Genomic DNA, 14,541 nt, shown 5'->3' on the forward strand with positions numbered 1-14,541 from the left:
CTCTGTTGTTCTTCACGTACACATGAACGGGATGTGCCCACTGTTTACAGTTACGCACTGCTTGTCTCTAGCACTGCTTTTCAACATCTTGAAGTCAAAACTGGTAAGTACGAATTACAAAGTATAACAAAACTACACGACAGAAGCTTGATTCGTGCAGCGAAACACGGAGCACAGCCATTAACTGGAAGCTTCACAGCAAACTGTCGTGATTAGCAGTTATTTTCTTTATTGGCGCAAATAATACATCTAACTGATACTGCAATCCAAGTACCGGCACAAGTGGCGCCATGATGCGGATTGTCGAACCAGCCGAAATAGTGAAAATGGCGTTTTGTATGCCAGCGGGAACTACTAAACATGAAATGCGAAGTCGCACTCTGAGTAGAAAGGAAATTCACCTAACTCTTCGGAAGCATCGCTACATTCTTGAGTTTGTTTCGCGAAATAGCACAAAATCCTCATTTCTCGACCACGGCCGTGATGTGTCTTGTCACATGCCTGGTCGAAGAGTGTGGTGGTCACAAACGAATGCACTCGCTAATGGTTAATGTGGTGGCTTCAGGCTGTTTAGGCTGTAGTTGAATTGATGTAGGGAGCCAAGTGCGACGCTGTTTGATAGAGAATCGGTAGGAGCCTGCGGATTCTCCTTGGATCCCGTGCAGCTAAGTACGAGCTGTAGTTCCTTGATGAGTTCTCTCAATATGGTGTCCTGTAATAAAAGTGATGCAACAGGTTTCGATGAGTTTCGTCTAAATGCTGGGACGTTCATGCAAAAAAGAGCGGTCAAAAAAAGAACGAGCATCGCAGGATATTTGTCTCTCGCAACCATATGTGGACGTTCTATTTCAGCGTGAAGTGTGACAACCAAAATGGGTGTGTCTCGCGGTCTCTATAGTTCCACCTCGCATAGCGACTCCAGTTGTATAATTGTCAGCAGTTGCATCCGGACAGTCTAAAGAAAATTGAATCGACACACACGCACACACATAAATGGGATGATGATGTGGTGGGTCATTCTCCGCCGTTATGGCGGTACACTGCCCCAGTGCGCTTGTGGAAGGGATGAGAAAGTTAATTGAATCGAAGCCTTCGTCCTGCACCGACCATCTCTTGCAGTATACAACGTTCTGAAAGCTCAGGCGTAAGTGTCTGGCAGGACTTCATATTACACATCCACTCACGAAAATGACAGCCGTGACCTACATGTCCACCTCTATGCGCATACACTTTCATAAACGCTGATGCTGTGTGGGATGACGATTTCTCAGTCTGGATGGAAATGTACAACAAAAAAAAAGGGGGAAAGAATTACTGACAAGCAAACATTGCAGTAAACTGGAGCAACGACACTTGTGTCATGGATGGGCCGACATGCTTTCACGCCTGACAACTGATCGTGATGACTGGGGAAGGGGGGGGATACATGTTTATTATATAAAAAAGGGCTGCTTTAACGACATTCCATAACATTTGACAGAATTCATAAGAATGCGAGGTGTGCGGAGAAGTGAATGTCCAGAAATCTCATTTCAACAGCGCCTGATGTAGTGCTATTGAAATCGAGAAGATTAGTTTGTGTTCCTGTTCCCGGCAAAAATCGGTGCGAATCGGTACGTATATGGGCCAAGAACCCACCCCAACTGTCAGCTCGCATCGGGGTATACATCGAAGACGTGGAAAGACGCCTGGAGGGAATTTGTTAGCACACACTATACAGTACTAAACGTTTCGTTCTTTTTTATTTTATTTTGCCGATTTATGAGGCCGCCACAAGAGTGCGCTGAATAAAAGCTCACAAAAAGCTCATAAAAGCTGGAAATAAGAGCTCACCCTTTCTCCGTAGGGTATTTTCTTGGTTTTCCAAATGAACTCCAGGACCACGATGAGGAGCGCCGCAATGCAGCCGAATATCAGCACGAGGAAGACTCCGCCGACATTAGAGAGGCTCATTTCGCTCGTTGAGGATGACGCTGATTCTACAGGGCACCGAGGTCCTTTAACTCGCCACCAGCGGCGCTTCAGCATTTCCAAATCGCCACGTTCTTGAAGTTTGATGATCGCTGAGGACAGGGCTTGTCGTACTGGTGACACTGGAGATGAACGTACAACGTGATACTCATTAACTTCAATGTCCTCTTTTGAATCCTCATAGTGCATCCTCCTTTCCACTTCACTTGTCTGAAGGGGGCAGTAGCAGCAAGAGAAGGTAAGGCAACAGTACGTTTGGATGTACTGCAAGCTGCTATAGAACTCTGCGACACCTGGTTACTTCCAGAGCGTACCTCGTGTCGCTAACATGGTTTACAAGTAGGGCTTTCAACTTTCGTCTTTTGCACATTTTGGCATAATCACAAAATATTCGAACCTGTGCCTTAAAGTTGCGAACTGTATTGAGAATGTATCGCGGATCACGCGGTTTATCGCGGATTATTACTCACGGATCGGGAGGACACTGGGCAGCGATCTCATCCCTTGTCTAAAGGGGCAGGTGAGAGAAATCCCAATTGATTTCTCATTCTGAGAACTCCTGCATCTGTTGTGGGGGAGGGGGCATGACTTGCTTCATTGTTTCTTTTTTTTAGGTGACGGATGACATGACACCGATAAGAGACAGCTGCTGCAACGATTGGCTTCTGAGCGGCTGTCAGTGACATTTTTGCTTTCTATGCCAGCTATGCCCTTTTCTTCCTATAGTTAGCCCTCGTTCACTATTTCGAGTAACCCGACCAGTTCCGCAACTTGTTGAAATGTTTCGTAGTGGTCACAAGACGAGCGATTCGCTTCTCGGGATAGGGCGTTGTTATTTCTGCAGTGTAAGCAGTATTGTGTCGTCTAACGATTACCGCCTGAAAAAATCTGATTTATCGAAACAGACGAGATGCTGATAAACGCCCCGGAATTTAACTAAAAATACATGCCGTAAACCTTATTTTACATGGCAATATTTTCCGATCACTAGAAAATTTTAACATTGCATGTGCCACGAGCAAATTTGAGAACAGCGGCGGAAGTAGCATGTCATTATCTGAACGAACGCTGCGGAGCCAGCCTAGCCAATACCTCCTAGGTAGCAGAGGGCCTGCGCCAACGTGACACGGCGTCACACCTGGAAGGCCTGCTATGGATGCTGCTATGACGTCAATTAAATTAAGTAGCTCGCAAAGCTCACGCAGGCCTCCGTAAGTTAGGTAGTGCGCAGGCCTTCTACTATCTAGGAGGTGTTGACGTAGCGCCAACGAATTCGTCAACGCAAGAGTGACGTGCCTTTGTTTGAGCATTGAGGATTAACCTTCAAAATACGCGTGATTCACGTTGAAGCAAAGACCGGTGAGCGGCTTTTTGTTCAATCATGCGGCACAGGCAGAACGAGCCCGGAAATATCAGCCGCCACTTGGGCACCTTGTCGCGTTTGTACGTGAACGGCCTTCGTCACATGACGAGGAAGAGAGCTTACTTTCGATGATAACAAGCGGTGTGTTTCATTGCCAGAGGTGATACTCTATAGCCCGTTGCTCGCCGAAATTTGGCGAAGATGTAATGATGAGCTTCATGGTGAAGGACCTAAGTCCTACAGTGTCCGGAAAGGTAAGCAGTGCTTCTAGGGCATGACGCTGTTGAGCTGTATTTGACCGTGGACCAATCAGTTTTTTCATAGCGAAAGGGCGAAAGTGTAACTGAGGCAGAACAAAAAAACAACAACAGAAAAGTGGCTACGAAGGTCGCTTATTCCGCCGGTAACCAAGGAGCATGAGTTGGATTTCTGCCGATGTTTCGCCTTCTCGACGACTGCCATTATTCCGCGTACCTTCTTTACTTAACTCACCCCTGAAGAAGAAACTAAGCTGGTTCCCAAACGTTGGAATGCTTAATAAGACATCTCTTTGGGTTTGTTGGTCATAGTCACTCATGATAAAAGCGCTAAAATTCACAAGACAAGGACAAACGTAAATAAACACACACACCGAGCGCCCTCATGGGGCGCTCGCCGTGTGCGTGTGTCTTTATTTACGTTTGTCCTTGTTTTGTAAATCTTAGCGGTTTTATCATGAGCTCTTACTTTGAAATATCTCACTCAAGGAGGCAGAGTTCTCTCTCACATATTTACTTTCATGTCATTCATTACGTGACGACACCAGAAATTAGTCGCTCCAACGTAGACAACAACAAGCCGACGCTCCGACAAAGAATTTGTGTCGAACACTTTCCTAAACTGGGATATGCGCATGTGTCAATTGTACTGAGGGTGCGATTTTGTACTGAGTATCCTTGCTTTTGAAGCCAGTATCGTAGCACGTGTTGTTATCCGTATGAGCACCGACAGCGCTTTTATGCGTCAGTGGTTGACAGAAATGCGACATAAATAAACACAAAGAAAGTCTAGGTATAACCCAAGCAGCACAACCCAAGCAGCAAAATGTACTGAAAGTCGGGTGCAATAGGGGTGGACGGGTAGGTGGAAGGCCTTGAACAGACTCGTGAAACTAAGGAACATCGATAAGACACATACCGTCCACCCCTATTGCACTCGACTTTCAGTACATTGTGCTGCTTGGGAATGTACTAGTCGAGTGCAATAGGGGTGGACGAATAGGTGGAAGGCCTTGAACAGACTCGTGAAAGTAAAGAACATTGATAAGACACATATCGTCCACCCCTATTGCACTCGGCTTTCAGTACATTGTGCTGCTTGGGAAACGTGGGATTGCGGGTTGGAAAATAAACCAAAATGGAAGGTGTTTAAATCAATCTCCTCCGCGACAACGTTATCTTGCATATAAAATGTAATTTCCAGCGTCACAGATTGCTTCCCGTTGTAGTCCGTGTTGTCCCAAGCACAATGACACTTGATTTCGCCACTGATATCAGTCCACGAACGTTGCCGAAGCCCCACGGATCTCGCTGCTGAGGGATTGCGTTAGCAACCATTGCGACAACGTCCGCCGCCTCACTGTCTGATACAGTGCTTTGAACGCAGTTGTTTGCCCAGTAGTGCTGCTTTGTCCATTGATGGAATTATGATGGACTTCGTTCATACTGGACAATTTGCTTTCAAACAAGTGTAACTTTCCTTATTGTTCCCTCGCAATTTTCGTGACCAGCGTCTCTGCGCTGCGTTGCACGTCACAGTATATGCTCCATCGTTATTACGAAGGTACAGATTCAACCATGCCAACCAATATGTTTTATGATATAATACTGCGCAACGCAACGATCGTTAATGCGAGGGTACGCTCTCATAACATCGATTTGTAGACTTTTCCATCTCACGGGTAGTGGATTCCCTGATTGACCTAATCGCTGCTTCACTTTTCTTGCAGTATAGTTCATTATCTGCGTTGTAAATAATTGAAATCCACACGCTTCAAAGAATTCCCGCGCTGAGAGACGTATGACCTACGTCAGTGTGACGACACGGTGACGTCACGAGGGCTGATGAACAGATTTCTTGGCTCCTCCCCATATGTAAGGGGGTCGCCGCAGCAATACACGACACGGCTACATGACAATACACAAATACACATAGCTATAAAAACGCGTCGATTTCGAGTAAAAGGGCTGGTGGAGTCCTGTTTGTGCTCCTGATAGACATGTTTATGGGAGTTATGTTCGGGAGTGAACTTTCCATTTAAGATATCTGTTTGTAAAGTGCAAGCGATTGTGTTCCAATACTTATCGACGTACATGGCGGCGTAGCAATGCCGTAAAACTTGTTGTCGAGGAGACCTCCGACCTGGGTGAGGTTACAGTTGCGCTCGACTTCGTACTCAATGGATGTAGCCTCCATGAGATAGGCGTAGTCACCACGAAGAACGCGTTCCACCCCCTTCTCGTTCGTCTTTGCGATTGGTGACGGCAGTTCTGACGTCATTGTGTTCCACATCCGCTTCATGATAGGATCTTGTGACTGCTGTAAGAAGACGCAGACGGACCAATAAAATCGCGGTATTATTAAGGTTCGAGTTGATCTCACCTGGAAGAAGCTGCAGGTCGAGCCACCTTCGCGACAACCATACTTAATTTTCGACTGCTTGGCCAAGTCGTTCGCGTTTTCAATGGGTGAACTCATACGTTGAGCAGTCAGGAAAGCTGCCAAGTTGGCGGTATAGGATGCCACCATGATGAGGACAAAGAAGGACCAAAAGCCAGACGTTATCCTGCAGGATATGGCCCTAAAGAGCACAAGCGTGTCACCCGTGAGTTCAACCTCCTCATTCGTCAGTACTGTCCCGATGATCGTAAAAGCTGAATATAACTGAGATCAAATTAAGCGAGGTACACGACTTACACGGGCGCCATTTCAGATCCCTGTTGCATGAGCGCTCCCATGGTGAACCACAAGCTGTTCGGCAAGTTAAACTGATTGGTGAGATCACCGTCTTCGGGTACGCAAGCATGTTGGGGTACCCACTCGTACGGAGTGAACCTTCCCATGATGAACATAAAGAGGGACACACTCAAGTACCCGGTCAGCATGTAGAACCACACGTCCAGGGAGAAGGGATGCAAGAAAGAGAACAGGGAAGGTTCCTGCTTCCCCACTTTCCTGAACAAGATGCTGATGCCTGTACTCATGAATGGCGTCGTGAAATCGACGGCTTCTTCGCGCTCGTAGGTGATGGTGAGGTCCACGATGGCGGCGTCTGCTTTCTGCGATAACAATAATGAATCGTTCACGTGACGTCGTCGGTCACGTGAGAGTGTGAGTGAACCATGAGTCTGTTCGGTGAGCTATGACTTTTTTTTTCTTTTTTCTTTTTTTTTTTCATGCGTGCCTACCGGGTCCCACACTAATGACAGGGGCACCGCAATTCTTGTCACTACGACCAACAAATGATACGGAATGAAGGCAATTAGGTTTTTCTTTAAATCCCGATATTTTTCTTCCTCTATCACATCACATCACATTACAGGTCCTTTTTTATCACATCACCGTCACCATCAGGTTCGTTGTCGCAGTGCTAAACAAAATATAAACGGAAAACAACAATTAATTTCAACATGTTTTTATGGAAACTGTGCCGATTTTTGCGACTTTGTCGTCTTTCAATTTGGACAGTATAGTACCGTATGCTTGTTCAATGCGAGCATTGTAACCAGGCAAGATACAACTTTATCGTGCTGGGTTCCTTCATGTCTTTCACGGCTCGGCTATTAAAGAACACTCGAGCCCTATCTCGAAATCAGGATTTGCTTAATTCCTCCAAGCGTAACATTAAAAAAAAATTCGCACGTAAAATGGTGAAAAAAGTAGAAATATATAACAGAATTTTGTTAGCATATATAGTTACTGCATTTTGTATTTTCGTATTTTCTTACCTTACCTTTGCGTGTTGTAATGTGCATTAATGTATACCATGATGCTGCTACTGTAGGGGACCAGTGACACCGTCAAGGCGCGGATAGTGGCTTTTTGTCTCTGGTTTCCCGTCACTCAGTGATGAAATAAATAAACTGAAACTCTCACATAACGGAGTGTTATCGTCACGCGCGTTAACCGAGCATTAAGTGCAAAAAATTGTCCTCGCGGAATGAAACATGCTACCGCCCTGACACCTTGCCGTTACCTTGAAATTTTGCACTATATAGTGCCCCTTTAAATACGTCACTTTCCCCGTGATCCGCACAGAGCTCTCCCCACCAATTTAATAATTATGTGTCCTTTCGTTACAACATACCCTGTCGAGTAGTTCTTTCACCATTCCGTTCCATTCGCCGGAGGCACTGGGTGTTCCGTACTGCCCGTCCGGAACGCGGTAGAACTCGTAGTTGAATCCCAGCTCTTGAGACAGGAGTTCGAAGAGGTCTTTGGTGTAGCCGTAGAAGCGCTCGTTGCCCGTCTTATTCATGGATTCGGGATAAATCATCGTATACGGATTGCTCTGTACTGACAGTAAAAAAATATACACTGAAGCACGTTCCGTTTTTCCTTGGAAGAACGTTATTAGTTTCAAATGTTCCATAGTGCACTCACTTCGACAGTTGTAATCCTCAGTGTGTGTCCTTGGAGTTCGTCTGTGAACTGCTTCTCCATGATTTGCGTGTAATTTTCGTAGTACTTTAGGCCAGACAGAGGGTGCCACGTACCAACCTATCAAGCAACGTTTGTGAGTTGAGAACAATTACGGACAGGAACACTGTGGCTGCTGGTCACATATATGTCATAACTTGCGGCAAATGAACGCACGTCACGTCTAGCCTTATCGGTTTACTCATTAGGCTGACTCCTAGGCGGACATTAGTGAGCTCCGTAACACTGGATTACACCACATAGCGATTCCCCTCCCCTACAAAACATGTTGACACTGGGCGCTGTGTCAGCACTGCTAAATACAGGGTAGAGATTGACGATCGTATGACAAGTTTCGTGATTCTACAAAAACGGACTTATCGATCACGAGCCATCACCCATTATACTTCTTCATTCTCGTTGGGATACACAACAACATTCGACAATAGTATGCAATATACTCAACAAGCACCTTATCTTGTATTATCTTGTCTTGAGCGGAATGTTGCGTCACTTCAAACTTCAAACTCACTTCAACTTCAAATTCAATAACACCAATAGCACCGACCAACGTTGCCAGATCGTAGAACTCAACATGTGCGCGAAATGACTTTCAAAAGAAAACTGAACGGTGTTTAGGAATTTGTACTGGCCAGCGCCGATAACTATCACTGCGCAGGCCGATGCAAGCGGGGACATGGAGGAGCAGGGAATGTCTGGCATGCAGCAACCTCGATTCGCTCCTACGGCCAACAGATTGAGAAACATGACAATTCCGATACTGGAAACGGAGAGCGATATGCCATCTTACCTTGATGAGTCCCTTCGCTTTTAGCTCTATCACGTCGAGGTTAAACTCATCACGAATTCCACGTTCGTCCAGCCGCACGTCACCCGTCACCCCGCGTATTGTAATCTAAAAAGTAAGCAATAAGCAACACTTACGCAATGCAGAAACCCAAAGCACAAAAGATACAAGAGGGTGGCAAATGCATTGTCGTACCATTTTCATAGAGTCCAGTAATGCCGATCCATGACGCCAAGGCTTCGGATGTTCACAGTTTAAAGAATGTACGTCTAACGCTTGTAACCGGTTGGTGTTATGAAGACCGTTAGCGAGAAGGTTCACGGCGTCATACATCAGGGCTGTTGCCGTCTGAAAAGTAGTTCAGCAATCCCTGTAGATATCATTGTGAGAAGTTGCCATTATTAACTCCCCATTCATCGCCCTTAAAATGAAGTTATTTGTTGCCGTCATTCATCTTCTTTTTAATAACAGCAAACGCGTCCACAACGCGCCCATAGATTTTTGCGAATGAGCACAAGCATTCTAACTAATATTTTCCTGACCTTCCAATAATTCCCAGCTTTCCTTATTTGCATTTACTAACATGCTGACATTAGCATGTGTTGTCGAACACCGCTTCACCAAAGCGGCTGCTCCCGCAATCTTCCTTGATGTGAGGGCAGTGGAATACTGGACGCAAGGAAATACTAGAAGAAAACGCTGCCGTGAGGAAATAAGACGTCAGTTTACTTGCATCAAGACGCTTGGCGTTTCGAGCGTGCTAAATTCGAATTGAACCTTAATGAGTGTCATATTCTGTCACCTTGGATCCCGCAAGCTTAGATTCTCTCTTTGAGTTCGGGGACATCTAACGCATTAAAAAAAAAAAAGTCCTTAACGGTAAGTATTTTCAAAAGTAATTGCTCTTCTGAAGTGAAGGAAGGATTGATTCTAATCTGCACAAGAGTGGGACTCCTGCAAGTAGGCGTGTGTCAATCTTGGGGTTTTGTACAAGGCATTGTCGACTTTTCTAAATGTACTGATTTCTTTTTGCACTTACGTCTAGATGCATTGGAGCGGTTGCGTGCGTCCCAACGCCCCATAGCTCCGTTCCTATCTTCCAGTCTCGTAACACATTCATGACTTCAGGTCGCTCAGGATTCAACAGTGTGAGGGCCGTAATATTGGCCTGAACGCCTTTGAACTCCGTGAGGTTCAGAGTATATATATCCTTCAAAGAGAAGAAAACTCGTATATTACAAATACTGTTGGAAAACATACGAGGACATAAGAAACAAATGAAAATAAGCCAGGAAAACATCACTCGATCGCACGTTGCTACGTGGCTCGTGGGGGAAAAGGACAGTCTTGCGGGAAGCGACGTCGTTTTATTGTTTTGTTTTTGCTTTTTTTTTTTCACCTTTGTAATATCCGCTGCTGGTGGTTTCTCTCGACACGCCAAACGAAAGCCAAATGTTGTCTCAGTATTTTTCTTTTTTCTGTACTTTGTATAGTCATTACTCGTTACAAACACAGCGTCTTGCTTGCCTATGAAGTCAAATATTGGAAACAGGCGATAGCGAGAGCAAGCACATTTCTTTTTCGTTCTCCTGCGTCTCTGGCCTTCATCCATCTAGGGAGATTTGCAAGAAGGAGGTGCTTCACGGGTGACTACCCACGTGCACAACGGCACAAAGAACATCGATGATGATGACAATGATGATAGGAAAAAAAGAAGAAGAAAATATGACGCCAGTCGCGACAGAGAACCTGCAACTTCTCAATATGCAGAAACATGAACAGCAAGGAACAAAACGGTACTATCGAGCCAAGTAGTTTTGTTCATGTGATGGAAGACGTTGCCACCAAAGGAGCAAGGGGACCAAAGAACCTATGCTCCTTGCCTCTTCACCTTTGGCTCTCGTATATGGTCGAAAGTGGACGACTGATAAGGCGAGGACAGATTGAGGACTCGGCACACTTATTAGCTGGCCTTCAGAGTAACACGAAGCAATATCGCCAGCTCGACCAATACCGACACCTCGCCAGCGAGATTGGAATGAGGAGCCTCCGGAATAAAAGCGAACGGAGAAGCATGAAGGTGCTTGCGCAGTGAAAGCTTCTGTTGGGTCGCCTCATTCGCGAAGTTCCTTGATATGATCTATGCTTTGAACGATGCCAGTGCAAACAACAACTACCCTGTCTTGACGGCGATAATGATTCGGCTGTTTCATGATCATAGGCGATACTCTACCTGATTGCTCACGCTAATTTGGTGAGAACATAAGAGACAGATAGAGAGAGGAGATTTTACTGACGCATAAACGTTCTTCGCAGTTTACAATAGGGACCGCTAGGTAATCCGTAATGCAGTCCCCTCATAAGATACATTGCATTTGAGAAATAATTTTCTGAAGGAGCAAGTCAAATATTATACTGGTATGCTGGTCAACAAAATAAAGCTGGCATATAAAGTATTTGTAGTCAGATTGTGCCTGTTCAGGTGTCCGTGCCTTTCACATGAAATTCACGAAGGAGAAGTGCTGCAGTGTCCAGAGCAATCTTTGTAGTCGTATTAGGGCCTGATCTTTGATGACCTGCACCCTTAAAAATGATGGTGGTGGTGGTGAAAGGGCTCGCCGTTTTCGGCCTCAGTTGGGCAACGTCACGACTGACGCCCTGGGGGAATGTGCGTCCTGGGCCGACTTCTAAGGGAACTGTACCGACATATGTCTGAAAGCGTCTGAGGAAAGCACAGGAAAAAACCCAGACAGCACAGCCGGCACCGGAATTCGAACCCAGGTACCTCCCAGTCTCGACGAACTTCACCACGTAGCACGCTCCTATAGCCAACCATCATCTCGAATGACATTGTCCTCTCCCCTAGTTTGTTGAAGACAGGAGGTGTACGCCTTTTTGTGACACTTATGCAGAAATGTTATTTGTCACAAAAGGGCGTACGCCCCGCGCTTTCCACAAATCCATAGTGATAGAGGTATCACTCTGTACAATGGTTGGCCTGTAGCGTGCTATGTGGTGAAGATTTGTTTTAAGAGTTCCCTTAGAAGTCGGCCCAGGACGCACATTCCCCCAGGGCGTGAGTCGTGACGTTGCCCACATACGTGAGGCCGACAACGGCAAGCCCTATCACCACCACCACCACCGCCACCTTTGTTTTAAGAGTGTGGATTTCACCATGGACAAAGTAATTCTGTCATAATTTGTCATAATAAAATAATAATTTTGTCATAATGAGAGGGCGAGAGTCTACCGGGTTTATAAAGACACTGTAAGTGCTGTTCCGGAATGTTTAGTAGTGTCGGCAATGGACAAGGATGTGCTCCAGATTTCCCCACACACTACAATTACAGCATCTTGGATGCCAGTCTTGTCGCAAGCGCTAACATCACTGATGCCAGTGTTGTTTACTGTGATTTTCGCTTTTTGTACAAGCGGTCCCGAACAAGCTTCCTGAGCTAAAAGGTGTGCCCTACCGAGCCACAGCGTTTCCATTATTCCAAACTTTAGTCATGTAAAGAAAATATTGTATTTGTGTAGAGGGATTAGGTGCGGGAACAGAGTTGGAAAGCTTCTTTTCTGCCCGCACTACTCATGTGACCATATGCAAAGACGTATTATACCCGGAGTAAGCCTGGCAGCAGCTGTGAAACGCATTACCCGAACGCCAAAGGCAGACGCCGTTCCTTAGAACGGGAAACATCTCTTTTTCTGCTGCTATAGATGCATCGGCGGTGTTAAAGCTTGACTGATATACGAGCTTCGTCTTATTGGACAGCTGTGAGGCCGAGGCGTTGCAAAAGCCAGCAGCATTTCATGCAGGATGCTTCGTACCAACTGGAACGCAGAAATTTAGAAGGTGACGGTTTGCATCTATACGTGTGCAGCAAAGCGGAATGGGTAAAGTGGAAGAGGTTTAACACGCATGCGCGCTTTCTTATGTGTAGGATTGGTATCCTTTTCTGTCTGATCGTCAGCATCTATTGTTGTTGCTTTTCTTTCTACATCTGTCTGTCCGTTCGTCCGTGTCTGGTAGTACTAACGTTCGTTATGGCAGTAGCTTTAGTAAGGTAGTATTAACGTTTTTCAATGCCACCGTTTATTAAAGAGAGCAAACTCTGCGTATTGTTGAAAGAAACATTGTTGTGGAAGATAAGGAACAAAGAGAGCGACGAAAATGTTATAACGTCAGATGTACTTTGCAAAATGGTTTCGGCAAAGTGTTGACCGGAAAATGCTTCCAGCTGTGCAGCGAGCGTTTATTGCCGTCGAATGCATTCTTACGTCGCTATGCAGCGTACAAATCAGCGGTAGATATTGGTATTGGTAGCAATCTTGCGTACTGATAAGTGTATGTTTTCTATTGAATCAAATTACTTACCAATGATGTGATTATGTAGTTGTGGTAATAAGTCATCATGTCGACATCTAGTGCCTGAAAAAAAATAGAAAAATCCATCAGCGAGTGTAGTGCAGTGACTGCTTCTGTTGCCAACATTCACAAGGGCGTTTAGGAGCCTGCCACAACTCGAACCCCGTTCTTGCGACCGTAAGACGCGAAACGGAACGCCCTCTGGTACATAGCCTTACTAAGGATAATTCGGCGACGGGGTCTTATTTCGCATAGTAGCGTGGGCCTGTGTCCCTTTGAAGAGTAGTCCTATATAGCTTTCCACAAGAGTGTTCAATCGTGAAATATGTTCAACATAATCCCCATCCTGTGTCCTTCCTGTAAAAAATGTTTCCTGGAATAACAATGCTACCAATACTGAATGTGATTTCCGTACACATCTCGTGCAATATATCACTCCGTTTTCTGCTTGGATCCCAGTCCTTCCTTCACATCCTTCTCAGGTGTCGGAAATACGTTGATACTCGAAGGGTATTAAAGAGAGCCTCTCTCGTGTGGACTCCTGAGCCTTCAACACCGAGAAACTGTGAGGCCCTTCGTCGTCCGACAAGGCGCTGAGGGCACTTGGAGATTTCCTACATACAACCGGGCTTACGGACATTCTATGACTCGCTGAATCTGTGTTGTGTGTGCCCCCAGCGATTCCGAAATTTTACACTCACTTGGTCGAAACGTTTCAACTACATGTTGAAGTCCATCATCATCTCTGTTCATCTCTGTTCATCACGTCTTGGTTTCTCATCGTCTCATCATCTGTTTGTACTTTCTGCGTGTAAGCGTACTGGGGTAGCCAGTTCGACTTCGTCGAAACTCGCATCCCCATTTTTTCTGTATCACATCCCCGTCACCATCACCATCGATACCGGCCTTTTGCATAGAAGCCCAGAAGCTTTCGCCTAAGGAGCATGCGCTCGGCCACCGTGAAGGGATCCGCCGCTGAAGTGGTACTGTGGATTTCTGTAGGAATTTGAATATTGCATCTCTTTGCCTATGTCCTGGTCCTTTCGATTTTGCAACCCGTTCAAAGAGGCGAATTAAGTATTGTGATTGATCGAGAAAACTATCCGTGTACTCACCTCGCGTATTAGTTGCGGCAACCTTTCGGCTCGTATGCTGAGAACAATGTTGAACTCCTTCTTCGAACCGATGTCCTTTAGCATCTTCCTGAAGGACAGCTTCGGATTTACTTGAGCTATTCTCACTACTGGCTTTTTGGACAACTTGTAATTCAGGACATGTCTGAGGAGGATTAGATCTAGAAGGCGAAAATATAGTACGTGCAACAAAATAAGGTATATGTCCAGCATAATGTGA

At 45.6% G+C, this 14,541-nt stretch overlaps 1 protein-coding gene and 1 long non-coding RNA gene across 3 annotated transcripts in view; one reads left to right on the top strand and one right to left on the bottom strand.

Moving 5' to 3' along the window:
• Window positions 1-204: 204 nt before the first annotated feature.
• The window catches only part of LOC135401124 (glutamate receptor ionotropic, kainate 2-like), a 47,988-nt gene continuing 33,651 nt past the window's right edge, over window positions 205-14,541 (bottom strand). Inside the window, exons 4-15 of the mRNA XM_064633321.1 lie at window positions 14,304-14,482; window positions 13,198-13,251; window positions 9,859-10,029; window positions 9,015-9,167; window positions 8,823-8,927; window positions 7,976-8,092; window positions 7,680-7,883; window positions 6,290-6,651; window positions 5,975-6,173; window positions 5,686-5,911; window positions 1,834-2,093; window positions 205-712 (exon numbers count right to left, since the gene is read on the bottom strand). Coding sequence (XP_064489391.1) covers window positions 548-712; window positions 1,834-2,093; window positions 5,686-5,911; window positions 5,975-6,173; window positions 6,290-6,651; window positions 7,680-7,883; window positions 7,976-8,092; window positions 8,823-8,927; window positions 9,015-9,167; window positions 9,859-10,029; window positions 13,198-13,251; window positions 14,304-14,482 — 2,195 coding nt within the window. The 3' untranslated portion in view covers window positions 205-547. The remainder of the gene's footprint in view (window positions 713-1,833; window positions 2,094-5,685; window positions 5,912-5,974; window positions 6,174-6,289; window positions 6,652-7,679; window positions 7,884-7,975; window positions 8,093-8,822; window positions 8,928-9,014; window positions 9,168-9,858; window positions 10,030-13,197; window positions 13,252-14,303; window positions 14,483-14,541) is intronic.
• LOC135401125 (uncharacterized) overlaps window positions 3,504-14,541 on the top strand; it is a 60,207-nt gene continuing 49,169 nt past the window's right edge. For both annotated transcript variants that reach the window (XR_010424724.1, XR_010424725.1), the window contains exon 1: window positions 3,504-3,588. This is a non-coding gene — a long non-coding RNA (uncharacterized LOC135401125). The remainder of the gene's footprint in view (window positions 3,589-14,541) is intronic.

The sequence above is a fragment of the Ornithodoros turicata genome, chromosome 7 (genome assembly GCF_037126465.1).
Source record: "Ornithodoros turicata isolate Travis chromosome 7, ASM3712646v1, whole genome shotgun sequence".
NCBI classification, from domain to species: domain Eukaryota; kingdom Metazoa; phylum Arthropoda; class Arachnida; order Ixodida; family Argasidae; genus Ornithodoros; species Ornithodoros turicata.